This window comes from Meles meles, chromosome 1 (genome assembly GCF_922984935.1).
Source record: "Meles meles chromosome 1, mMelMel3.1 paternal haplotype, whole genome shotgun sequence".
Taxonomy (NCBI): Eukaryota; Metazoa; Chordata; class Mammalia; order Carnivora; family Mustelidae; genus Meles; species Meles meles.
In genome coordinates, this window is record NC_060066.1 from 172,896,956 (window position 1) to 172,922,868 (window position 25,913).

The 25,913-nt window shown below is 54.3% G+C and overlaps 1 protein-coding gene across 4 annotated transcripts in view; it reads right to left on the reverse strand.

Annotated features, from left to right (window-relative positions):
- Positions 1 to 25,913, reverse strand: part of ACOT11 (acyl-CoA thioesterase 11) — a 53,194-nt gene that overhangs the window by 21,789 nt on the left and 5,492 nt on the right. The window contains exon 1 of one of the 4 annotated variants that reach the window (XM_046002888.1): positions 18,282 to 18,365. The exons of 1 other annotated variant lie outside the window; for it this stretch is intronic. In XM_046002888.1, coding sequence (XP_045858844.1) covers positions 18,282 to 18,314 — 33 coding nt within the window. In that variant the 5' untranslated portion in view covers positions 18,315 to 18,365. Of the gene's footprint in view, positions 1 to 1,991; positions 2,151 to 12,383; positions 12,678 to 18,281; positions 18,366 to 25,913 lie in introns of those variants that run through there. 2 more of the 4 variants (XM_046002899.1, XM_046002909.1) reach the window with 2 other exon arrangements.

Consider the following 25,913-nt stretch of genomic DNA (forward strand, 5'->3'; position numbering starts at 1 on the left):
TTCATCGGTCACTCACTGGTCAGGCAGGGGCAGGGGAAGATTGTCAATTCCTAAGGCAGCCCCAGTTCTGGTTCCAGGACTGGACTCCACCCCTGCAGGGCTCTCGCAGGCCCAGCTGACATTTCTGTTGAGAAAGCTGTGAGGTCCCGTCACTCTGTCAGACAGGCAACCTCGTGCTCCCCAGAGCAGGGCTGAGCTCTCAGGCAAACTGAGGGACAAGACCCATGGTGGCCATCCCCTGCTTTTGTGCAGGAGAAGGGCACAGAGCCCCCGGGCTGGAGCATGAGTGGAAGGGACAGAGCAGTGCCACTGCCCCCAGGCATGGCCTCTCAGACTCCAACTCCTTCCTTGGCTCAAGGCAGTCTTGCCCACGTCATGGCAGGCCAGGCTGGCCTGCCTCCTACCCCAAGGTGGGCAGGCAGCCAGCCTGGAAGGCAGGGGCGTGTACAGCCCAGACAAGGTTTGGCCAATGGGGCCCCAGAGCCAGGCCACCCCTCCCAGAGCCAGTCACGGGGAGAGCAGAGGCCCCAGATGGAGTCAGGGCCTGGAGCAGCCAGGCCAGGCTGAGCCAAGACAGCTGACAGGGAGGGCAGAACCCACTGTGAAGGTGGGAAGGGCATCTGGGGTTCAGAGACATGCCCTCTCAGATGGCAAATGTGCCTACACTGGCCCCAGACCACAGCAGACCTGGCCAGATTTGGTCATCCCAGACTGGCTACACCATGGGCTCTGTGTCCTTCTTCCTGGGCCATAGCCATGTCACAGACCTGCTGGGTCAGGTCAGGAGGGGCCGTTTCACCCAGTCCCCTCAGAGCTAAGGAGACTGACGCACACAGAGAGAAAGGCTGGCCCTGGGTCACACCAGGGAGCCAGGATGAGCCCTCCTGTTACAGCAACCCCACACCAACAGACTTAACCTTGACTTCCTCTCTCTTCCAAGTCCCAAGTCCCAGGGACCCACCTCCCTAAACTCTCAGCCGCCCCCCCTTACCATGACAACTCGGGCCCCCATTGGCACTGCTAGCTCACTAGACTGTTCCTGTCCACAGGTCTCCGTTCTCTCCACATTCTTCTAGCTTCTAGCACCAGGTGCACCTTTCCCAACAGCAAATCCACCAAAACAACAACCATGACTTTCCATACCCTGCCTTGCAGGGACACTAGACCCAGTCTTTGTAACTCCCTCCACTGTGGGACTTCATTCTGTCCCTTAAGACCATGCAGACCTTTCTGAAGAGCAAACCTGACCAGATACCTCCCCTGCTCAAGACTCCTCAATGGCTCCCTACTACTCAGAATCGAGGCCCCACTCTGTAGCTCCTTCAGCTGCTATCATAAATAGGCCACATGCCATTCCTCAGAGCACCACTCTCACCCAGCTCCATCCCCCCACCATGTGGGTGCTCCTCCTGCCTAGGATTCCTTTATCTGCCCTATGTGCTAGGTGAGCCCTTCCTCTATACCCTTCAAGCTCCCACCACTGCTTCCCCAGAGAGAGTAAGGGCCTCCCTGGCCCCACACCCTCAGCTGCCTCTATCACAGCCCTAACCAAGCCGTGTGGTCACTGTTTTGTGAGCCACCTCCCCCATCAGACAGGCATTCGCACAGGACAGGGACAGACTCAGGACTGCCATGGAGCAGGTGCCGAATAAACACCTATGGAAAAGGAAAAGGAAGGACAATGTGAGAGATGGTGTGGCCCTAGAGCTGAAGTTTGAAGATGAGGCAAAAAGGACATAAGAACTGCGGAAAGGGGGAGTGAAATGACAGCGGCTTGGGTGCTGCGACCCATGGGGCCAAAGGAAGCAGGTGGGAAAGCACTAGGTGGAGTCAGATGAAGAAGGGCCAAGGAGTCTCCAGGAACCACAAAAGACTCCTGGAGAAGGATGGGGCTCACAGTGATGAGCCAGGAAAGGAGACTAGCCAGCAGAGAGATCTCAGTGCCTTCAAGAATCATCTGGAACAACAGGCCTACAGCAGAGGAGACCCACCTGTCCTGGCAGGAAGGAGCAGCCTTGCGTGACCTCTCAGCCGACCCATCATGACATGAGGCTGTCTGTACACAGGCCTTAGGGGTCAGCCTGCCATGGGTTCGAGAGTCCAGTTCCACAACTCACTCGTGTGATTTTGGGCAAGCTGTTCAACCTCTGTGGGCCTCAGTTTCCCCATCTGTAAGAATGGGATTATAAGACCTACCTCTAAGTGTCATTGTAGAGATGAAATTAAACAAGAGTGAGTGTTTGAGGCTCTTAGAACACACCCACCCTAGGGTGAACATTGATCAAGCACTTAATGTTAGCAATTTAAAGCTGAGTTTGGGCTTTCTATAGACATAGAGCCAGGAGAGACCCAAACATAGTTCACACTGAGTGTTTATATGATACTTTCTGACCTGGGTTCACCAGAACTTCAGGGCAACCCAGTGAGGGGGCAAGGTTGTGAGCCCCTTTGAGAGGCTCTGTGAGAATTCAAGCTAGTGACAGTGGAACAGAAATTCCAGCCTGGATAAGAGACTGCAAAGCCCCTGTTCCTTCCTCCCCACTTCCTGAGGGGGTGGGGATAAGAAGGCGGAGCTGGGGGTGGGCGGTCAGGCAGGGAGAAGCACCTTTGGACCACTCTAGGAGCCACTGGCCAGGCCCCATGAAAGACCTGATTGTCTGAACCAGGCCACTCCGAGCAGTGAAAGGAAGCTGTCCAAACCAGATGGCCTGTCCCCACAAAGGGGGAATCCAGCCTCTCAGAGAAACCAGGGTGTCCTCCTGGCAGTTTCCCCACCAGCAAAGCCAGAGCATGTGTCAACCTCCCAAATTTCCCTTCAAGCCTACTCCCTACCTCCCTCCCAAAAAAGGCTCTGAGGCAGCCTGCACTGCCACAGCACACAGACCCCACAGGCACCCAGAGCCAAAATGCAAACAAAGCCAAGGAACCAAATAAGGGAAGAGAGGATTATGTTAGGAACTCAGTTGCTCAAAAGCCTGCGGTGGAGAACTGCAAATTTGTCTTGAGGTTCCCAGCAGACGAAACAAGGCGGGAAAGGGTAGCAGTAGGTACCAAACTCAGAGATTAAAAAAAAAAAAGAGCTCTCCTCCAGGAAGCCAGCCTAAGGGCTAGGAGAAGGACACCGGTGGGCTGTTCTGCAAGTTTCTGATTATCGTGTTACATCAGATCACACCTGCATTCTATAGGATAAATAACGGTCCCTGGTGGCCTCTGTAAACATCCTCGTTTTACTTCTGGCTACAGGCCGTGTTGGCACTTGACATTTGTCAAGATTCTGGGGTGGGAAAGGTAGAAAATTAAGCCAGTATTTTGTAGTAAGCACCTCCTATGTGCCATTCACTTGGTTCGACCTTTATGGAACACCTGCTATGTATGGAGTTCTATGCAAGGACATTTCCTACGGATTGTCTCAGTAACTTTTACATCTGCCCTGTGAGGCATTGTTATTCTACCCATTTTACGGCTGAGCCCACTCAGATACCTTGCTTCTGAGCAGACCCTGGGAAGTGGAAGACTTCATGGCAATCCTGGACCCATAGCCAAAGCCCACATTTACATCTCTACGGAACTTTCACAGGGCCTTGGGGCTGGGGAAGATGCAGGAAGCAAATGACTCCAAGTCACACAGCCGGTCAGTGACCAAGGAGAACAGAGGCCACAGCCTTGAGTCTCTGTCCAGGGCTCACAGTCTGGCATGGGCTGACCAGGCACTTCTGAAAGAGGAGGGAGGGAGGGCCTCCGGCCTTCTCGTCCTGCCCTATGAGGAAGGGAGAAGGGATACAGGGCATAATACAAACTCTGAGGTAAGGACAAGCTTTCCTCAGGGTAACCCCATCCGTCCTTCAGAAGCAGAGCCTCACGGGAATTTTCAGTTTAGTTGTCTTGTGTGAACATAAATGGAACTTTTACCAGCTCATCCTTCCCAGAAGATCTCGGAAAAAGTTATTTTACCTCTCCATGACTCAGTTTCCTCACCTGTCTAAAAGATACATAAAAGAACCTGAGCTCACAGTGAGGATTCTAGAAGACAGCGAACCCACGAGAATGCCTAAAGCAAAATCATGGACAATAACGAGTGTCAGCAAGGGTCTGGAGAACATGGTATGCTGCTGAGGGGGGACAGAAGATGTTGGAGCCACTATGGAAAAACAGTTTGGCAGGTCCTCAGAAAGCTGAACACAGAAACGCTGTATGACTTTGCAACTCCATTCCTAGGTAGAGACCCAAAGGAACGGAAAACAAAGACTCAAACAAATTAAGCTGCACCCATGTTCACGGCAGCACTACTCACCATAGCCAAAAGATGGAAACGGTCCAAACATCCATTGGTGAATAAATGGATAAGCCCACTGTGGTCTTACATACAATGGAACGTTAGTCAGACATGAGAAGGAATGAAGCAGCCATGCGTAAAACATGACTGAATTTTAGAAACATCATCCTGAGTGAAACAAGCCCGACACAAAAGGTCACCCATTGCATGGTTCCATTTATGTGAAGTCTCCAGTACAGGCAAAGCAGACTGGGCTTGCCAGGGGCTGGGGAGGGAAGGACAGGGGACAGACTTCTTAAAGGGTAGGGGGCTTTACTTTGTAGTGATGGAAATATTTTGGATCTTGACAGAGGCGGTGGTGGCCCATTGTGAATGTCCCAAGTTCCACTGCTCCGTGTACTTGAAAATGGTGAATTATACATTATGTGTATTTCACCTTGATAAATTACTTTTTTTTTTAATTCTTAAGAGAAACCATTTTGGATGAGTATCAGGTAGGTCTGCTAGTTTAACATAAATTAAATGTAAAATGCCAAATACGTTTTTTAAAAAAAAGATACTGGAAGCAGGCATGTTTGGCATAGTAAAAATGATAGGTTTCGTTCTTAGATGGGTAGGCCTGTTTCTTCATCTTTCCAGTGGGATGTTAACTAGACAGTCTTCAAGACTCTTTCCAACCCTGAAGGGCGTGACTTCCAGGAAGAACTCCTTACCAAGGTCCAGGCAGCCCCCCAGAGTGTGCTGCCCCACCTCCCGCCACAGGCCCTTTGCCCATGCTGTTCCCTGTGCTGGAGCACTCTTCATCTCTGCAAAGCCTACTCACCCCTCAAATCCATTACCTCTGCCCCACTCTCATGCTTCTGGCACCACGTACCTCCCCTCTCTAATGCTGTCCACCAACAATGTTCAACAAACTGTGTGAGTATTTGGGTGGCCTGGATCTGAAGACCCACCAGGAAGGAGCCCTGTCTCTCCATTCCTGGTGTCCGCAGGACCCAGCAAAGTCCCTGGCTTGCTGTGGACCAAATGAATGTTTGTTCAGTGGGTCCCCAATCTCCACTAGTCACCCCATGTAGGCTGGGGAGAATGCCAGCCACGAGGTCAGGTGAGGTTCCCCATCAGAGGCCCAACTCCTACCCCTGCCCCCTCACCCCATTCTAGAAAAGAGCCTAAACATCACCTGCCTCCCTCCACCCCCAAGGGTAAAAATAACTTCGCCCGAAATCTGACACCAACCCACAGCCGGGTCATCTTGAAAACTCCCCCTATCCCACTGAGAAGGCTGCCAGGAGCCAAACAGGGTAAGGAGGGCATTTTCTGAATGCTTTCCCATTTGCACCTCATCTGTCCCATGGACAAATATTGGAGGCATTGTCCCTGGCAAGGTACACAGACGACCCCAGCCCAGAGTAGTTCCAAGTCCTGTCCACGGCCCCCCAGCTCCGAACCACAGAGCACTCCCCTCCATCTACACAATAGACCCTTCTTCCACCACGAGAGTGGGAAGGGCTTTGAGATTAATCACAGTTGCCTGCTTGTGTGGATGGGGAAACTGAGGCACAGGTAGATCTCTGTCCAAAGTTCTTTAGAGTCAGGCAGACCTTGCGTAAGTTACTGAGAAGTTGTTTCCTCCTGGGGGGGGGGGGGGCGCGGCGGAGACAAATACCTCCACCCCACCTCCATCCAAGAATACAGTGAGGATTAAGGGAGGTTCCCAAACCAAGGCACCTGGCTAACTGTGAAGTGCTGTGTCTTTGTGAGGGAGCAGTTGGCTGGACAGGGACTTGTCTTTCCTAAACCACCAGCAATGCCAGCAGCCTTTCTTCCTCACTTTGGGGAAACAGAAACGTGGGGCGTGGAGGCGGTGTGGGCCAGTGGGTTCTGGAGGCAGGCAGATGGCAGGTGAGTCCCGGACCTACCCTCAGATACACAGGGGCCCCGGAACTCGCTTCCTCCCCCTGCCCCCATTACTCAGGTGTTCAAAAAGCACACCACCCCACCCCTCCCAACCCGCTCCCTCATCAGATGAGATTAATGAGATGAATGAGTGTTGGGGAAGCTGAGGACCAAGGACTAGCTCTGTACGGCCCTTCAGCCCGCACCCCCACCCCATTCCCGCCCCTCCCTACTGACCGGGCGCGGTCCATGTGGTTTGCCCCAGACCGAAGACCTATGGGAGGGGAGCATGTGTTTTCATCTGGCTGGCCCCAGTTTCCTCATTTTTAAAGCTACAGGGGTAGGCGTGCAGGGGTAGGTGTGCCAAGGAGATTGAGAACAATCGCCAACCCCTTCTTTAAGTATTTACTATACGCCAAGTACTGCGCTGAGTAGTCGTGGGCATTATCGTGTTATCCCTTTTCATCTTTACACGGCTCCAGTCAGCAGCTTTGCTATTACCTGCAGCCTATAGACGGGAAAATAGAGGCTTGGAAAGGGTCAGGGAACTTGTACACAAACACACACATTCAGGCACGTAGGCGCGAAACTGCCCAGCCAGTAAGGGCAGAGTTGGTACAGGAACTCAAGTCTGTTTCCCCCAAAGGCTGGGGCTGCTTGGCAGCTTGGCTGTAATGGCCTCTCTCGTCTGCCAGCCACAGGCCCTTCCAGAATCCATATGCACGAGCTCCCCTCCCCTGACTCCCTCTGCAGGAAACAGCAAGGGTATCTGTGCCCCTTCCCCCTGACCGCCCCTGGTCAGAGCACTGGTCCCACAGGACCAGCAGCCTGGGAGGGAGGGAGGGGGGTGGCAGCCCCTAGTGAGGGAACAGCAAGCTCTCAGAGCTGAACACTGTCCTTTGTAAATCCTCAGATCTCCCGAGTGCAAGGAAACCTCAGGTCAGCAAGATTTCCAGGTCCATGATCTCGGCTACCCCCCCCCTCAGTGGCCGTCCAGCAGGAGCTTGCTCAGTCCCAGAGACAGGGGCTCACTCCTTTCTGACAGGGACCCTTCGGGTGAGGAGCCGGGCTGCCTGTCAGAGTCCCCTCCCCGCCCCCCACCAAACACATTGGGAGCTGCCCCTCCCTGTAGCTCCCTGCCTCAGGGCAGCTTACCGCCTCCCTCCCTGGCCTCCAGCAAACCCCAGGAAGAGGCAGAAGGGACAGGAACACAGGCAATCCAACCCGCAGTGTGATGGCCCCGTTACTAGGTAGCTCTTCAGGGAACATGCTCAGACAGCACCCAGCCAGAGACCCACATTCATGGGCCACAGCCCCATGCTGGAGCCCCTGGCAGTGAGGTGGGCCCTTCAGGGACTGGGGAGAACAAGCCCAGTCTCTCCCCTCAGCATGGCACCCCCCACCCTCCCTGCCAGACTTCCAAAAGCACCTCCCACCTGCCTCTGGGTCACCATGGCAACAAGCACCCACCATCCTGCGAGCAAGCCCGCTCACCTTGGAGCTGGGCCCAGCGGCCGCCAGCGGCCGCAAGTACCCCAAAGCCCCTCCTGGACAGCAAGGGGGAGAGGGAGAAAGAGCCAGAAGAGGGACGTGGGGAGAAGAAGAGAGAGGTTACACAGAGGCTGGTAGGGAACAGAAGAAGAGAGGAAGAGGGAGAAGTAAAAGGGCAGGAAGGGGATCCCTCCTACCTCCGCTGCTGCACCCATTCCTCAGGCTTGAGCTGCTCTCAGCCCCGCAGGAGGGATTCTGGCCACACAGCCGGGACTTCCTGCCCCAGGAAGCTGGCAGCCCACAGTCCCTCTGAGGCCTCAGCTGCTTCTCCAGCCCCTGCAGGCCCCTCGTGCTGAGGGATGGGGTGCTATCCTCCAGGGCAGGCGTGGCCCCTTCTCCCACACTTAGGCGGGAGGCCCCAGATACCCCCCATTCTCCTGCCCTCCCTGGGGTCTGCAATCCTCTCGTCCCTTCTCTCCCACCTCTCCCAGCTGCCCCTCACATAGCATACCAACTTTTCCTCCCCAGAAGTGTTCAAGAAACCATTCCAAAGCAAAGGAGTGCCCTTTATATAGATAAAGCTGTGACTTTATCCACGGATGCATTCCTTACACTGGCAAGGAGTGAACCAGGCCCCAGAATGGGCCTCGCAAAGGACCGCCAACTTCAACAGGCTGCTTCGAAGGCCTGAGTGGCCAGGTGGGAAGGTCAGAGCCACGTTGCTGGGCCTGGGCTCTGGCAGAGGCTCCTGCCCTGAGCAGGTGCACGGATGGCCAGGAGTGCACAGGGGCACCCCACCCTCCACGGCCTTCCCTGAGCCCCAAGTTCTCCAGCTGCAAGGAGACCTTCTCAGAGGAATTCAAGAAAGGTGTGTTGAGGAGAGGGTGAGCAGGGCAGAGAAAGAAGGAAGAAAACAGGAAGTCCAGGCAACTGACAGGAGGGCTGCAGAGGGGCCCAGCAGACAGAAGCTGTGTTGGAATCCTGGCCCCTGGATAACCCAAAGCCCTTTATTACTTCAGCCACCATAAATCTCACTTTCCACATCTATAAGATGGGCGTGATGATGTCACAGACAGGATTCAGTGATATTTTACGTGCAAGGTGCTTAGCACAGACTCCGACCCAGAGAAAGTAATTAAAAAGTGTCAGCCCTTCATGTTATTGCAAATCCAGGCCCTGATGAGCGACCCAGGAAATCGTCCTGGCCAGGAGACTGTGCAGTCCCTGGGAGTAAGAGATGCCTGCAGGACTGGCTAGGTGGCCTTCGCCGAGTGCACACAGAGCGTGAGGATGAGGACCCAGGCTTTGGCAGGAGAAGAGAGGGGCAGGAAAGCTGCATCAGCAGGGACATCGGATGGGCCTCTCGGCCCCGCTCTGTGACAATCCCTGCCAGTTGATGCCGCCAACTGTCTACCAACTCCCAGAGCTTCACGTCAGCCACGAGCCAAGATGCTGAACGGGCAAAGCCTGTGACCCTCCACAGAGGCCTCCCACGGATGTCTACACGCAGCCAAAGCAGATACAACGGTGGCCAGGAGACTTCCTTTCCCAGGCCTTTGAAAGTCTCGAGACCCCTCCCAAAAGGACAGAAGGCAGCGATCCCTGGAAACCAGCTCAGGTTCACTGGGAACACAGCATCCCAGGCACGAGGGAAGAGATCATGAGGCAGGAATGGGCATGTTCTGTCTGCATTTGCACAGACCCAGAACTTTGTAAACCCTCAGTAAAAACGTGAAAACGTGTTCGATTGAAACTGGAGGGGTCTCCACTGGGGTACCACATCTGTCTGTTCGGTTCAGCATGTGATCAAACGGCTGGGATGAAGACAAGCCTGGCTGCAGATGCCCACCTGAAAGGCGGTAACATATGAACACAAGACCAGGCAGGTGAAATGGACAAGATTCATGGTATCCGCCTGCGTTTTTGTCTTTCTGTCACCCTCACTTTGAAGGGATAAGGCTGCTGGGGAGGCTCTGGCTTAATGGCTGGATCTGCAGAAGCGGCCTCATGATCTGCCGATGCCTGCTGAGTCGGCTGTGCTGCGGGTGGGGACATGTTTAGGGCAGGAACTACGCAGTGATAGGGAGGAGCCGCCTGCCGCTGGGGTGTGGGGGGCAGCACAAGCCCCAGCCCTGTGAGGGGCAGCTGAGGGGAGGGGTAGCATGGGAAGACAACCAGGCAGGAGGGGGACAGTGAGGGAGTAGGGCTATGTGTGACCCGGTGACAGGTCTCCGGGCTGGCTGGGTCAGAGGACAAGAGGGTTCAGTACAAGATAAAACCAAGACAACGGGCATTTAGCTGGCTTAGTCAGGAGAGCATGTGACCCTTGATCTCAGGGTTCTGAGTCTGAGGTACACGTTGGGGGTAAAGATCACTTAAAAAATAAATAAAATAAATTTAAAAAAAAATAAAATCTTAAAAAAAAAAAGAAACAAGACCAAACAGGGGTGCCCAAGGCTAGAACGAAGCCTGTGATTCCTGGGGATCCACATCAATCTTTTTAAAACTCCCATTCATTCCTTCCAGACGCTGGGAATACAACATTATATGTGTTCTCTGATGGATAGACAATAAACAAGCAAAGGAACATGATCATTTTAGAGACTAAAAAGTTTCTAAAAAGAAACAGCGGGTAGGGTGAAGAGAGAAGGTGGTGGCGTGGGAGATACTAATTCAGCCCAGGTAATAAGAAATCTTCAAAGCCCAGACCCGCAGGAGCGGGTCACAAAAAGCTCTGGAGGTACAGGGTTCAGGCAGGGGAACAGAGGGTGCAAAGAGCCCAAGGAGGATCTGGGATAAGCTTGGCTGCCGGAGGAGCAGCAGGGCGGCCAGGCCCAGCTAGGCCCAGCCCCCTAGCCATTCCCGCCAGCGGACCAGATACCAGGGACGCCATCTTGGATTCCCTAGGCCAGCCCATCCACCAGCTGAATACCACCAAGTCAACTCCACACCACACCAGGGAGAGCAGACCAGTCACCCCACCAAGCCCTACCCTAATTCCCCACAAAAATCTCAAGATACAGTAAAATGGTTTAGGTATGGGGGTAGTTTTTCTGCAGAGCCACAGTAGACAGAAGAGACATTGTCCAAAGAGAGAGCAAGGACAGAGCTATTTTAGAAGGCGGTGGGAGGGAGCAGCCTACCGAGGAAGAAGAGGGAGCCAGGTGAGGCGGAAGGATTCTAAGGTGGGGCAGGTCTCCAGGAGGGCACTGGCTGGTCAGGTTGCTGAGCAGTCCCAGCAGATGGGCAGAGAAGCTCTAAGGGGGTGGAGGGAGGGCAGGGAGAGAAGTGGATTAGGGACAAGGTGAGAGGTAAAGAAGTGGAAGCAGGGACCACAGAAAACTCTTGTAGAGATTTTTCTGAAAGGAGAGCGAAGAAACCAGGAAGTAGTTGGAAGGGGACCTGGGCATAGGGAAGGGGTCTTGTCTGCCTTAGAGGCTGGGAGATAACGGAGGTCTCACTTGGCTGCTGATGGACTCAGCCAGTAGGAAAGGGATCTCCCCAAGCCAGAGAGCTGCCTGCAGACAGGGGCCACCCAAGAATTGGCCCAGCAGAAGCTTGAAGATGCTGGTTTAGAAATCTACAGCTACTGTCTATTGTGCATCTACTGTGTGCCAGGCCTAGTCCTTGGGGGTCCTTGAATTCTCTAATCCACTATGAAGCAGGAGTCCTCATGTACAGCTGAGGAAAAGGAAATTCAGACATGGAACATGGAAAGATCCACGGGACAATATGCAGCCAGTAAAAGGCAGAGGGGTGGTGCACCTGGCTGGCTCTGTGGGAAGAACATGTGACTCAAGATCTCTGAGTCAGGAGTTCGAGCCCCACATTGGGCATAGAGCTTATTAAAAAAAAAAAAAAAGAGGCTGAGGGGAGAGTGGACTTGGGTTTCCCCGACCCTGGCCATGGGGCTGCGACACCAGCCCTGAGGCAGATTAGATCATTTGGCCCCTGGGACTTCTGAGGCCGAGCCTAACACCTTGGAGACCCTCCATGGATTGTCTTCCAGGTGATGGAGAGAAAGAGCTAGAAGTGCGGTGGTCTCTGACAGTCCAGCCCACCTGCACCATAGGGATCTCAGCATCCCAACCAGTATCATCACCTCCACAATGGCCTATCCAGAGGTCCGAGTGGGCTCAGAAGTCCGTCCCCGTCTCCTGCCTGCCTTGCTGAGAACCAGTTTGCGTGGTTGAGACACACCTTCTCTCAGTCTTAAGCAAGGGGATGGGATCAGGGAAACTCAGAGTCCAGGGAGGCCCTGACGGGGGGTGGAGGTTGCTGGGAGTAATGCCGGGCTCGCCCCTTCCCTTGCCCCAAAGTCATTTAGTGCTTGGGTCCCTTCCTCTCTCCTGCCCCCTCCTCCATGTACCCCACCACCCTCAAAGCCTGTAGGCACACCACTCAGTCTGAAAACTCATCTTCTCTGTGGAAGGGCCGGCTGGGCACTAACCTGCTTGCCAAAGGCAGTCTCAAGGCCCATTACTACCCCCCACCCCCGCCCTCGTTACAGACAAGGAAACTATGGCTGAGAAAAGAGTAGCCAGCCACTGACTAGCCAGGAGCCCAGAGCCAGCCAGACTCAGTTCTGACTCCAGACTACGCTACCCCCATCCCCTCCCCTCTGTCCCTGCCACGGCTCACACCGGGTAGTATCCCCAGAGAAGCGCAGGCGCTGGGTCTCACCACGCCCTCCCTAAGGAATCAAACGGAAATTGAGACCCACCTGGTTCAGCTCAGCCCTGGAGAATGCTGGAAACCTGAGGTTGCTTTAGGACGGGTTTAGAGCCACTCCCCTTCTCGACCTCTGACCGCTTTCCAGGCTTGGGAATGGGCCACACCTGGCAGGGCCGCACCCCCGGGGGCAGATCGCAGCCTGTTCTGGAGGTCACAAATAGGACACCGGCAAGGAGTGGAGAGGCTGGGGCTCGGCTCTGTCACGGGGCAGTGAGCATCCTTCCCAGGGGACGGGCCTCTCGGGGCCACAGCACGGGTAGCAGTGGTGGCAGCCTGCCGACTTTGTAGAGCGCTTCCCAGACTGTAAAGCGGGTGTAGACATGAGGAACTGGGAGACTCCTTGAGCGAGGGACCAGGTCCCAGGGCTCCTAGAGTCCCGGTGATTGACAAATAAAAGTTGAATATACTTAGATCACACAAAATGATGTTTTGGTATACATATGCATTGTGGAATGATGACCACAATCAAGCTTATGAACACCCCCATCACCTTGCAGTTACCCTGTTTTGGGCAGAGGGAGAGGGGGAATGAGAACACCTGAGATTTACTCTCTTAGCAAATTTCAAGTTGGTAATACATCACTGTTAACAGTGCTCCCCACGCTGTACACCAGGTCTCCAGAACTTACTCATCTTCTAACTGAAAGGTGGTACCCTTTGACCCACATCTCCACTTCCCCCCCCCACCTCCTCGACATAATTTTTTCAGGACCTACCATGTTCAAGGCCTTTACATACATTTTACAATGGCTTTGTATCCATAATATCGTGTAATCCTCACCAAAACCCTACGAGGGATAATGATCCCTCTTGCACAAGAAAGGAAACTGAGATCCGGCCTATCTGAAGGACTTGCCTAAGGGCGCTGGGCCCCAGGGGTGGCGCTGGGATTTTGCTTTCCTCACTATGAAAGCTGTATCTTCAAAACAGATGCTTAATGTCTGCTGACATTCATTAATTAAGGCCCGATTTGCTGAGGGCCAATTATTACCGTGGAAGAAGCCCCAGGCAGGACATACATATTACATGGACAAGAGGGCCGGAGAGGGCCTCCTCCAGGAGTCACTACCACACTCTCTCCCCACTGCTAGCGGAACAAGTCCCACCTCTCATGCACAGAGGCCCCCGCCTGGACCAGGCTTACCGACCTGAAAACACTTCCAAGGCCATGCTAACCCATCACTTCCCCCAGGAAGCCTGCCCTGCCCCCTAGGCTGGTGAAGGGCCTCCTCTGGGCTTCCCTCTGTCACATCCTGGCCGCACTCCACTGTCACCAGTGTTCTGTACCTCTCTCCCTGCCTCCACAGCAGTCTGGGGGCACCTGAGGACAGGTCCAGTCTGACTCATTCCAGTGTCCCCAAAGTGCCAGACTTTCCCTCGCCACCCTGATGCCAGCTCCTCCCAGCTCCTCCACATGGGGAGGCTGCTCCTGGATAGTGGCCCACAGCCAGGGAGCTGGCAGGGCACCATCTGTCCCTGGAGGCAGAGGACAGAGCAGACACAAGGCAGAGGGGTCACTCCGTCCACTTAGCCAGGTCAGCCCAGGACAAGGAGAAGAGCCATGGCACCAGGGCCCCTGCCCCACTGTAGCTTGGGCCCAGATGAGACTAAATTCTCTAACCAGCTCAAAGTGGCTCGGGGCTATAGCCTCAGTTTTCTGATAGGTAAAGCCAGATGAATCCAGATAAAACAAAGAAAAGGACCCATATCTACCATGGTCAGTGGTATGCCAAGCTCTGCACTCCTCCAAAGTCATTAACCTTGCCAATGACCCAGCAAGATCTAGAGGAACAGCCAAGATTCACAGAGGAGGAAACGAAGGGTCAAGGGAGTTAGTATCTCTAACACAGGTCTCCAGACTCCTGAACAGCTGTGCGGAGGTGCTGAGGAGGCCGGCTTGCCCTGGCCTGGACCAAACACAGGTGGAAGGCAGGGGTGCAGCCTCCCCTCAACCCCGGTATGTGTGAGGCAGGGGAGAAGCAGCTAGGTTTCTGCTCAGTAGTCACCGGCTCAGAGGGCCTTCCCCCGACCTTCCTCATTATTCTCTCACAGTCCCTGGTTCTCCAGCAATCTGAGTTCAACGTCAGCTGTGCCACTTAACAGCTGTGTAACCTTGAGCAAGTTACTTAACCTCTCTCAGGTTCATCTTCAACAGGGGCATAGTAACGTTATCTCCTACACAGAGTTGTTACAAAGGCTAAATGAGTTCATGCATGCTTGGCACACGGGGAGCGCTTCGACGGCGTCTACGCTCATTGTCATTACTGTTCGTGGCACTTAGCAAAGGTTTTGGTCCTGTATTTACTTGACTTCTTTCTCGCTGTGTCTCCTTCATTAGCCAGCAGCTCCGCATGGCAGCCTGGGTTCATCATAGGCTACTTAGCACCTGCCACAGGTTAATTCCTGTGCAGAGAAGAATTGAAATCAGTATTCTATCCTGAGGTGAAGTCATTCATTCCGGGGGCAGGCAAGATGCAGAAGGGACGGGGGGATGATGACTGAGCTAGGTTTTGAAGGATGAAGGCGAGTCCTCCCAACAGACTACAAACACTAAGGGTGTCTGTCCATGGCTGAGACCAGGGTTCATATAGGGTTCCTGAACAGGTTGAGGCTATGTATCTAAGTCTTGCCTCTTCCTCCAGGAAGAGGGACCACTTCCGGGACCACTTCAGCACCCTTCTGAGCTCCCATAGTCACTCATTCATCCAGTAGTTTTTGCACTCATACTATATGATAGGTGTGTCATTTTAATCCTGTTGGTCTCCCCTCCTCTACCACACAGTGGGGTTCTCAAGGCAGATAGGCCCTGTCCTTCATGGTCAGGACCAACCTCAAATGGTGCACAAATGCTTCCCAAAAGTCCAGACCCGCAGGATGTCAAGGCTGGTGGGGACCTCAAAGAACACTCAAAGAGGGGGAGCACCTGGCCCAAGGTTATATATGAGCAATGGAGTGAAGATAAGATGTTAATCCAAAGAGGGGCCAAACACTGTGCCTGAAACCTCCTCACACTCTGAACTAAGCCATTCATGAGGCTGGGTGGCCAGGCTGGGGAGAACCTCCAGCTCTCCCCAGGTTCAAGGTGAAGCAGCAGGATCACTGCCAGCAGTCGGGAGAAGCATGTCTGTCCATAGATGCGTGAGCATGTGCACAGATGCCTGTGGCTGTTCCTGACCTTCCAGCCCTCTGTCGGCCACACTGCCAGGGTGCAGGGCTTCTCAGGAGACCTGGGATCGACAGCCCCATTACCTTTCCCAGAGTAAATAAAGTACTCCAGAGGTTCCCTTGACCTGGCTAACACCAAGGCTGAGCAGAAGTTCCCAGTCTCCCGCTAGGGACCAGCGGGCCCCTTCTAGCCCAGGAGTACGGGACTCAGGATCCAGTACAGACTGACACCTTGAGCACTGAGAGAGGCAAGGACTGAGACAGGACAGCAGGCCCTTTCCAGCACCAGCAGACAGGCAGTCGGTGCCCCCCGCCCCACACACACACCTTGCTCCCTCAGCTTGGCAGGCTGACCACCTCACTCTCATTCACATGTTCTGAGCCTTGCTGGGTGAAGGGAAGAGCCAGAACCTTCTTCCATGCCACGGGATACTGACGAGGGCCCCCAAACCCTGGGATGCAGGGCTGTGGGTTCTCTGAGGGCCCCCTTCTGTTCCCAGTTAACCTGGCTTTCTGTGTCCCCAGTGAAGAGTGTTTGGTCAGGGTTTTTTTTTATTTTCTTGCTTTTTCTTAAAAACAGCTTTGGTAACAACTCAGAAAACCATCCCAAACTGTCTTATATTATTGGGGGATGGAGGGAATTCAGGAGGAAACGGGGGAGTCCAAGGAGATCTACCATGCAGGCAATGGTCCACAGGTGGCAATCCAGAGCAGAGTGTTCTCAGCCGGCATGAGGTCACCCATGTCACCTCATGGGCCCAATTCCACCCCCACACCTACCTCTGCTCCCAGACTTGGGAACGGGGGCTGGAGAACAGGGAAGTAAAATGCTGCCTGGGCTCAGACTCGGATCCTGTGGGCTGGAGTCTCACTCAGCTGTTGCACTTTTCACAGGGCTGAGCCTCAGTTTCCCTAAGAGCTCAGACTCTCAGCCAGATTGCCTGCATTCAAATTCCAGCTCTGCCACTTCCTACCAGTGTGATTCTGAGCCTGGGCAAGTCCTCAACCCCTCTGAGCCTCAGTTTCCTCATCTGGGATATGGGGATAATAACTGTACCCACTTCATAGAGAACTGAATGAATTAATATATACAAAGCATTTGATGCGGTGTGTAGCGTGGTCAGTGTTATCTACGGATTTGCCACAATTCTATTGTTATCTCTGCAAAATGATGATAAGGACACATCCTTCCCCTACTGCCTTCTCCCCCAATTATCGATAGGAACCAATGGGGGGAAAATGGTGAAAGGCACAAGAGAAGACACAGCCCCACCTAGAAAAAGCTCTCTGCCCCAAGTTCAGGAGCTGGGGAGCAAGAGGCCCATGCATTCATTAGACAGTGTCTGGGGCTCTGACCATGCCCAGCCCTCTCATGGGCACACCAAGAGCAGCCTCATGGAACTCATTGGCTGGTGGCAAAGATAGATGTGCAAGTCTACCACACAGTCCAGTGTGAGAAGGAACTAACACAGAGGCACTCTGTGCCCTAAGAAATCTAGGAAGGCTTCCTGGAGGAGTTGGCAACTGAGCTGAGATCTGAGGGCTCAGAAGTAACTTTCCAGGGGGGCGTGGGAGAGGCTAGGGGCCACCCAAGCAAAAAGCACAGTAGGGATCACAGCACAGAGGAGAAAACAAAGGTGGTATACTGAGGCAGTAGCAAGCGGTTCAGCATGGCAGAATCTATCGGCGTGGGGAAGGTGGGACGAGGAGGGAGAAGCAGGCAGAAGCAGATTACCAGGAGCCTCTTGTATCAGGTGAGGAACATGAACACTGTACTGAAGGCAGCTGGCTAAGCAGGTGCGGGATAACCCCGTTTACCTATTAGAAGCATCCCTCCAGGTGAGGGGAATGGGAAGGGCAGGGTGTGGAATGGGGGAAGCAAGGAGAAGGTGCCCTAGATGTGGGAGGTTGCTGAGGTCTAAATTGAGTGGCAGTCATGCAGATGGAGGGATGGGATCGGTAAGAGATTTACTTGTCCCTGTCCCCTTTTAAAAGGCTTTTCCTGAGAATGTCCTCAGAGGACACCCACTCTGTGCCCAGCACAACCTCCACCAGCCCGTCCTGCACCCTCCTCCAGTTCACCAGATCAAAGGCCCCCGCCAGGCGGTGATGAGCACTTGGCTCCATCCCATGTCTCAGCATCTAATCTCAGCTCCAAAGTCCCTGGTAAGACACTCCAGGGAAACGTGAGCTGTAAGGCCACCCTGCAGGACACCTGTCCAACAGCCTATGCCTGGTCCGGAGCTTGCTCTCTGGAAGAGGTTATTGGCCCCGAGAATCCCGGGCTGCCACACCCTCACTCACCCACTCACAGCCCCCACCCCCAGCCCTGTAACTTCCATCGGGGTCTGAGCCCTGAACTCCAGCAGGAGCCTTGAACTCCAACACGCCGCAGAGGCACCGAGCTTTGATGTCCAGCAGAAGCACTCGCCGGACTCGGCGGGGAGAAACACGCACCCCCAAAATAGAACTCCAGACACAGAAAACTTCCCCTCAACATGGCCCCTGGGGCTTGCTTCAGGATTGCTCCCTCTAATAACCCAGCTTAGGAGTTCTGCAATTCCTCCTTCCAAGGAGAGCTAGGAAATGGCCCGTGGAAAATGAAAGAGAAGACGGAGAACTTCTGGCTTAAAATGGAAACTTCAATTCTCTTTCGGGATCCCCAGCCTCCAGCCCCCTCCCCTTGACCTCCAACCAGCCTCCTCACACCCACCCTGCATACCCTTCGCAGGTGATTTCCGACATTCTGGATCATCGCGGCCAGGTCCGTTGGCAGCACCCTCTGAGAGAGACACTGGTCACCTGAGCAACAGCCAGGCTCCAGCTCCAAATGAAGCCTGTCAGCCTCTCATCTGCTCCTCCTCCCGAGCTCCCGCCCCTCCTGAGCCCAGCTGTTATCACGGAGTCCTGCCTCTCCTGGCACCGCTCTCTGTCCCCCTTCTCCCAGAACACCCCCCTCCAAGGCTCCTGGGCCCGCCTGGCAGACAGGAAGGAGAGAGGCTGCCAACTGGACCCCGGCCACGTCAGGGGGCCCTGTGCCCGCCCGCTGGGCACCTCTCGGGACACTCACTGTACTTTCAGCCGCAGCCGAACTTAGTCACCCCCACTGCCAGCCCCTGACGTCCTGCTCACGGGGTCTCTTGGCTCTGGGGTCCCTCCCAGGGGCCGGGAGTCCCCACCTCACCGGCCCCAGACAGTTAGACTGGCAAAAGGGTCACCAGGCTTCCATCCATCCACAAGGGGTCAGGCCGGAGGTGGCAGGAAGCCAGGGAGCAGCCAGCGGCCTCCCAGAGAGACACCAGACCCACCTGCTAGGACTCTTCACCCTTGGGAGTGCTGCCCCCAAGTGCAGCCCAATGCCAGCTGCTGGCCAGGGACAGGGCGCACCCCCTCCTTCCTGAAAATAAGCGATGTGACTTCTTAAAGTGACACCTGCCAAATCCCACCCCAGGCCCTCCGTAGCCACCACCGACTAAGAGAACACCCAGATTTTCCCTTGCTTCTGCAAGAGGCTTCACAAGGGGGCCCGACACTGACACTTGGGCTTTTCATGATGGGCCGACAAAATAAAGTCCTTGGTGGTTAAGAGAAGAAGGCAGGGCAGAGCCAGGCAGGGGAGTCGGGGTGGGCAAACGGATCAGGAGTCATAATGATCTCCTCACAACAACTGAACACCTGCTGTGTCCAAGGCCTAGTGCTGTCCTCACGCCAGCCCACCACCGGAAGGTCCCTTGGGGCGGGAGGGGGAAGGCGACATGGCCCAGGTGGCACGGCTGCTGAGTGCAGAGCCATGCTGGAACACAGGTCGGCCCGATCTGCCTTTCACTGCCTCCAGCTCACTCCCCACATACCTAATGATGTCTCCCCCTGAGCCTAAGTCACCTGGGTTCTGGGCCTGGTTCTCTCACTAACGTTCCGTGTGCCTCTGAAAGGACTCTCATGTCTATCCCTGTGAGCTCAAGCCTTTCCCTGAAAGAGCTCAGGGGTCTGCCAGCAGTTCTGTGTCAACGAATGAGAAATTAAAGTCAAGTCTTAAAGACAGCAAGATGGTCCAAGGATGGCCCTGAGGGGTGGGGCAATCGAGGAGGCTTCCTGGAGGAGGCGGTGCTTTCTGGCCTGAAGACTGAATGGGTCTGGATAGTTTGAGAAGAGGAGTGAGATGGATGCTTATCTTGCAGTAAAAAGCTGGGAATCTGTTGAGGAGGGCTTCAAATGCCAGGCCACCGGGCTGAGGCAGCAAGAAGCTTCGAAGAATGAAGCACATGCCTCACGTGACAAAAGCCGTGTGAAGTGAACAGGACAGGGATCATGAATCCTCCCCTGACTGGTAAGAAAACTAGCCCAGAGAAGGCACAGCTCAGCGCACAGCATCCCGGCAGACAGGAAGGCCAATTTCAGGGTTCCACGGTGCAGAGACCCAGAGAGCTTCTGGTCCCCAGCCTACCCTCTTACCAGTGGCTCACAATGTCTCAGACACACTAGACTCAGTCTAGTCCCCCTATCTTACACAGGGGTACCCTGAAGCCCAGGGATGAGAGGCAAGCCACCCAAAGTCCATGAGGAAGTTGTCTAGAACCACTACTCCTAACTGCAAGCCTAGATCCCTGTCCACCTCACCCCACAGCAAGGCACAAAACAAGAGAGGCTTCAGTAAGACTTAGGAGAGTACTCCCAGCAAGGCTGAATCAGCATCCTGTCAGGAACAGGCCACAGAGGGGGTGCCTGGGTGGCTCAGTGGGTTAAGCCTCTGCTTTCAGCTCAGGTTATGATCTCAGGGTCCTGAGATCAAGACCTGCATCGGGCTCTCTTCTCAGTAGGGAGCCTGTTTCCCCTTCTCTCTCTGCCTGCCTCTCTGCCTACTTGTGATCTCTCTCTCTCTCTCTCTCTGTCAAATAAATAAAATCTTAAAAAAAAAAAAAAAAAAAGAACAGGCCACAGAGATCCAGATCTTTCTGCAGAGGGCTCTGCAGCCCACAAAGTTCTCTCTCCTCTCTGCTCTTCTTTGGCAGCTCGGTCCCGTCTGTGACTCCAGTGAAGATCTCCATGGGTATCTGCCTCCCCTTCCCGACTCTCCCACAAGTTCCCTGAGGGCTGACACCACATCTTATCATCTCTGGCCCCTCTCCCCATCAGCCTGCAGACCAGGGCCCTAAACCTACGAAACAGCCCTGGGTGAATCACAGTCCTGGAAAGGTGGTTAGAGAGACCCGGTCTTAAGTGAGAGTGAGGCCGGTGGTCCCTAAATTTCAGCCTGCATCAGAATCACACAAAGGGTGGTTTAAAATGCGGACTGCTGAGAGCAAAGTCTCCCAGGGAGCCCAAGAGTTTGCATTTCTAATAAGATCCCGGGGGATGCTGATGCTGCTGGTCCAAGGACCATACGGTGAGAGCCAGTGAGCTGGGGACACAGGTGGGGAGAATGAGACCCAGAGACAGTTGAAGTGGCTTGTGACTGTCCCTCACTCTCATAGCCACCGTACTGTCATTACAGCTTTTCACATACATGCCCAGCCTTGTGCCAGCCCCTCGGGTACGGTACCACTTCTGGGCCTCACCCTTGGAGGAAGGCAGTAGCATTATCACTCTCCTCCAGAGGAAAACTGACGGCAAAGAGTCATGTGTCCAAAGTCATGCAGCTGATAAGACTTAGCGTAAGGATTTGAACCCTGATCGGAGTCCAGAGCCCACAGGTGTAACCAGCACTCTGTGTAGCCTCTCACAGCTCATGAGAACCAAGGACTTCTCTAGGGGTGCCCAAAACCCACAGGCTCATTGCTGACATGGGATGAGCTTGTGGTGCCCGTAGTCCAAAGGTCTGGTCCCCAAGTGCACCTCTGGGGAGCCCCACAAATCAAGAAAGCCTGCCTCTTAAGCCCCGGACCCTGAGTATTTTCTCCCGCAAGCACTTCGTTTCCCATATAATATCCTTCAGCTAGAAGACATACGTCTGCATTAATTCTTCAAGCCCATGTCCCAACTCTGTCACCCCACTCAGTGACAAAACACAGCAAAGTGACCTCCATTTATATGCCACAGTGATACTGGGTTGTCACTGTCTGGCAGGGGTCTGTCTCCCCCATCACCCTGGGAATTGGCACAGACAGGGAGTTCATCTGAGTCATCTGAGTCCTCAGCATGGGGTCTGCCCAGAACAAGGGTATAGTGAGTGAGTGAGAGGAAGGAGGGAAGGAAAGAAGGAAGGGAGGGAGGAAGGGGTAGAGGATCAAATGAGGGAATGAGTAAGTGAATAAATAACCAAACTCCCAGGAATTCCCTCTGCTGGGCCTTTTAGCCTTTCCAGATAGGACCACAAACTCAGGCTAGCAGGGGACCTCCGATGTCATCCACTCCAACTCCCACTTTCAGAACGGCCCTAGCTGTACCCCTCCATGAGTCAGAACCTGCAACTCTCCCCCACTAGACACACACACACTATCCCAGCCTCCACTTACATACCTCCGAGATTGAAGGGCTCAGTCCCATCTAAGGCTGACTAAACAATTAAAGCACTCTAACAGTCACAAAGGTCTTGCCATTAGCCCATGACCATGGCTCTGGGTCACCCAGAACAGGGCTGCTCCCCCGGCCTCTAACAGAAGGCAGGGAGATAGGAGCGCATGTCTGTCCTCTTCCCCATCCAGACTCATTTCTTCTCATTGTCTCAAACCATAAACAGAGCTTCCAACTGTTTCCTCACACACCTGGGGTTTCCTTTGTTCCCGCTGTTCCCTCTGTCCTGATGCCTTCTGGTAGCTCTACATCCCAATCCTGTCCCCGTTCAAGGCCTGGCTCAAAGGGCACCACCTCCAGGAAGTCTTCTGTGCCCTTCCTAAGTGCCCCTTCCATCCTCCACCTCAGTCCCCTCTGCCCCCACCCCCCGCCTCCCCCCCCCCCCACACTTCACAGCCCTTCATCTCTCTCTCATACGCTTCTTCTCTTAAATTGGACTGATTTGTGCTCATTTCCCCTTCTTGACCTTGAACGGTGGGCAGCAGGGATGGGGCAGATTCATCAGAGTATCCTGCCGCCATTCCCACCTAACACTCAGGGTCTTGAACATAGTAGATGCTCATTAAGTGTCCCAAGAAAGAAGGAAGGAGTAACTGAATGGGAAAAGAGTGAGTGAATGGGAGTAAATATGTGTGTACCGGAATGATCAAACAAATGAATGAATTATCCTCTCCTGTTCCCCAAGCTGAAGACTCCAGTTCCTTCTGGGGGCCCCTTGGGAATAAAGGAATAAAGGCATGGCAGAATAAAAGAAGTTGTGGGATAAATGGAAAGGGGGACAGGAGGGAGGAACAAAGGAAGCAAGACAGGAAGTAGAGGTGACATCAACATTGCCCCAGGGCCAGGCCCCCTTCAGAGAAGTTGCCCTTTACAGACAAGCTAGACAAGGAAAGCAGTGGGAAGCCTGCTCCCGGGTGCAGAAGAAGTAAGACACAAGTGGTGGTGTTGCGGGGTGGGGGGGTGCCGACAAGCCCCGAAGTTCCCGACGCGGGAAGCATGAGCGGAGTACTGGACCTGCCCAGCCAATCCTAAACTCCATCCCACCTGGCAGGTTCAGACATGACCTGTTTGCCCCTCTCTCACCACCTGCATCTCCCAGGGCTGGAACCAACTCCTGGGCCCAGCTGTTGCGGGTCTGAGCCCAGCTGCTGGGGGTTAGGACCCAGCCTCACCTCCTAGACCAGACCCTTGCCAGCACAACAAGGGCTAGTGCTCCCCCACCCACCCCATGTCCCAGTGAGTCACACTGGCTGCACCCTCTGGACTCTTGAGTCTTGTGTCCATAGGTCCTTACCCTGAACCAGGGCCAGCTTCCCCCATCCTACTGAGAGGCCAGGCCCATCTCTGCTCAAAACCCAGGATGCTTCAAGCCTCAGCCTGCCCAAGCAAGAGGGCACCCAGACACCAGGCAGCTTGTCCTGCGCCCCTTTGGCGGGGGGCGGGTAAAGGCAGCTCCTCCTAAAGAAAGTGCTGGGACAGACCAGGAGGCAGGAGCACAAGGATCCTAGAGAGTGTGGTCCTTTGCAAGATGGGAAGCAGGGGAAGGACTGCAGGAGGCAGCGGTCTTACCCAAGAGGTAGGCCCTCTAGACCCCACAGCTTGCAGGGCAGAGGCCCCGGGGGGAGCCTGCTGGGAACGTCGGAGAAGGAGCTCTGCAGAACCGGGCGTCTGAGCAGTCTCAGGTCCCAGACCAGAGTCTGATGGGGGAGGCTGCGGGGAGGCTGCGGCAGGCGCCCTCAGCAGCCTCGCAAAGGCACCGGCGGCGGCGTTGGTTGGTGGCGGTGGGAGCAGCCTGGGCGAGTTCCTGATGACTCTGGTCCCCCCCCTCCCCTCCCCTTCTCTCCTCTCCTCTGCCCTCCCCTCCCCAGCACGGGTGGGACGGTCCGGACTGCCCGCGCCGCTAGGCGACCGCAAAGGGCCAGGGCACCCGGCCGGCGCCAGACACCCCGCCCCGCCAGGCGTCTGTCCCGTGGCGGCGGGCAGAGCCGGAAACGCGGGCGCCGGGCCTGGCAGGGTCCACGTGGAGCAGGACAAGCGCCAGAACGCAAAAGCCGCCCTCTGGCCCTTGCTGAACCCGCTCCTCGGGGTCTTCGTTCACACCTCTAGGGAGCACCTGCTGCGTGCCCAGCACTGAGCGGGACGCTGAGACGAGCATCCGGGCCCGCACACACTATCTGGCCCGCGTGCGTATGCAGAGAAAAATATGACGATGGACAGTTTGGAACAGAACAAAGAAAAGTGAATACCGTCCACCGTCTTCCCTCGGAGAAAATCACTGTTCATAGTTTAAGGTATGTGCTTCTAACTAGACTAGAGATGAAAGATGTAGACATGCCCCACTCCACCCCCGGAGATGGAGGCACCCCTCCTCCTCCACCGTGTGTGCCTACATATGTTCTGTGATATAAAGTAATATGATGTGATATGAAATATAGAATATGATCATGGGCATATGGAGCTGCCCAGAAAAATCTCCATCCGTATTCATGTTGGGAAGAAACGTCCCCCTGAACCTCCGCGAGAGGAGGGTGGTCCCTGAAAGACACCAGATCTTGGGATGAGACTGATTGGCAAAGAGGAGTGCATTCTGCACCAGGATGGGCGAGGTCGGGGGTCAACCATCACGGACACCTCCCAGGGGCTGGTACTTGAACTCCTGCTGCAGAAGGACGGTCTCTAGACATAGAGATGCCATGCCACCACTCCTGGGGCCCAAGCCAGCCTCGCATGGGGACCTCTGACTGTGTAACAAGATGGGGTACTTCCCCTTGTCACTTGGCCTCAACTGTGCTCTCAGAGCACCCTAAGGGTACAAGAGGGTCAGGGCTGGAATGACGGGCACCCCATGCCTGGGGCTTGGCAGCAGCACAGACAAGGGAGCCCATCTCTGGCGCAACTGGCAACAGTACAGGAGCCTCAGCTCAGCAGAGGCCCCCCGCTGTCAGCAACGCAAATGACACCTGAGATTGCTTTCTGAGAGCAGTGAGACCCATTTGGGGATTCCCAGAAACAGGCAGGACAGTGGACTTGGCTGGGAAGGGGAATTCCCAGATGGCTCTGGGCAGGATGGCTCTGGGATGGCATAAAGCACGATTTGATTTTAGTGTGGTACTCTTTATAATCAAATGGTGAGTGCTAGGGATAATCAACTTATCTGAAAACAACTGGCCAGGGACACCTGGCTGGCTCAGTCGGTAGAGCACTCAACTCTTGGTCTCAGGATTGTGAGTTTAAGCCCCATGTTGGGTATAGAGATTACTTAAAAATAACGTCTTTTAAAAAGTAATAATAAAGGGGCGCCTGGGTAGCTCAGTCGTAAGCCTCTGCCTTCGGCTCATGTCATGAGCCCAGGGTCCTGGGATAAAGCCCCACATCAGGCCCCCTGCTCAGAGGGAAGCCTGCTTCTCCCTCTCTCACTCCCCCTGCTTGTGTTCCCTCTCTCGCTGTCTCACTCTCTGTCAAATAAATAAATCAATCTTTTTAAAATAATAATAATAATAAAGATAAATTAAAAATAAAAACAAGTGACCAGATTGGATATACCGATTCGTAATCTGCTTTTTTTTTTCTCTCAACAATTACCATAAATATCTTTTCATAGTTTTCATTGCTATATAGTATTTCTCTTTATGGGTCTACTTGAATTTACTTATTTTTGCCTTATAGCTTTATTGAGATATTATTACATGCAATGAACTTCACATATTTAAAGTATATAATTTGTGGGGTACCTGGGTGACTCAGTGGGTTAAGTCTCTGCTTTCGGTTCAGGTCATGATCTCAGGGTCCCGGGATCAAGCCACACTTCGGGCTCTCTGCTCAGGGGGGAGCCTGCTTCCCCCCC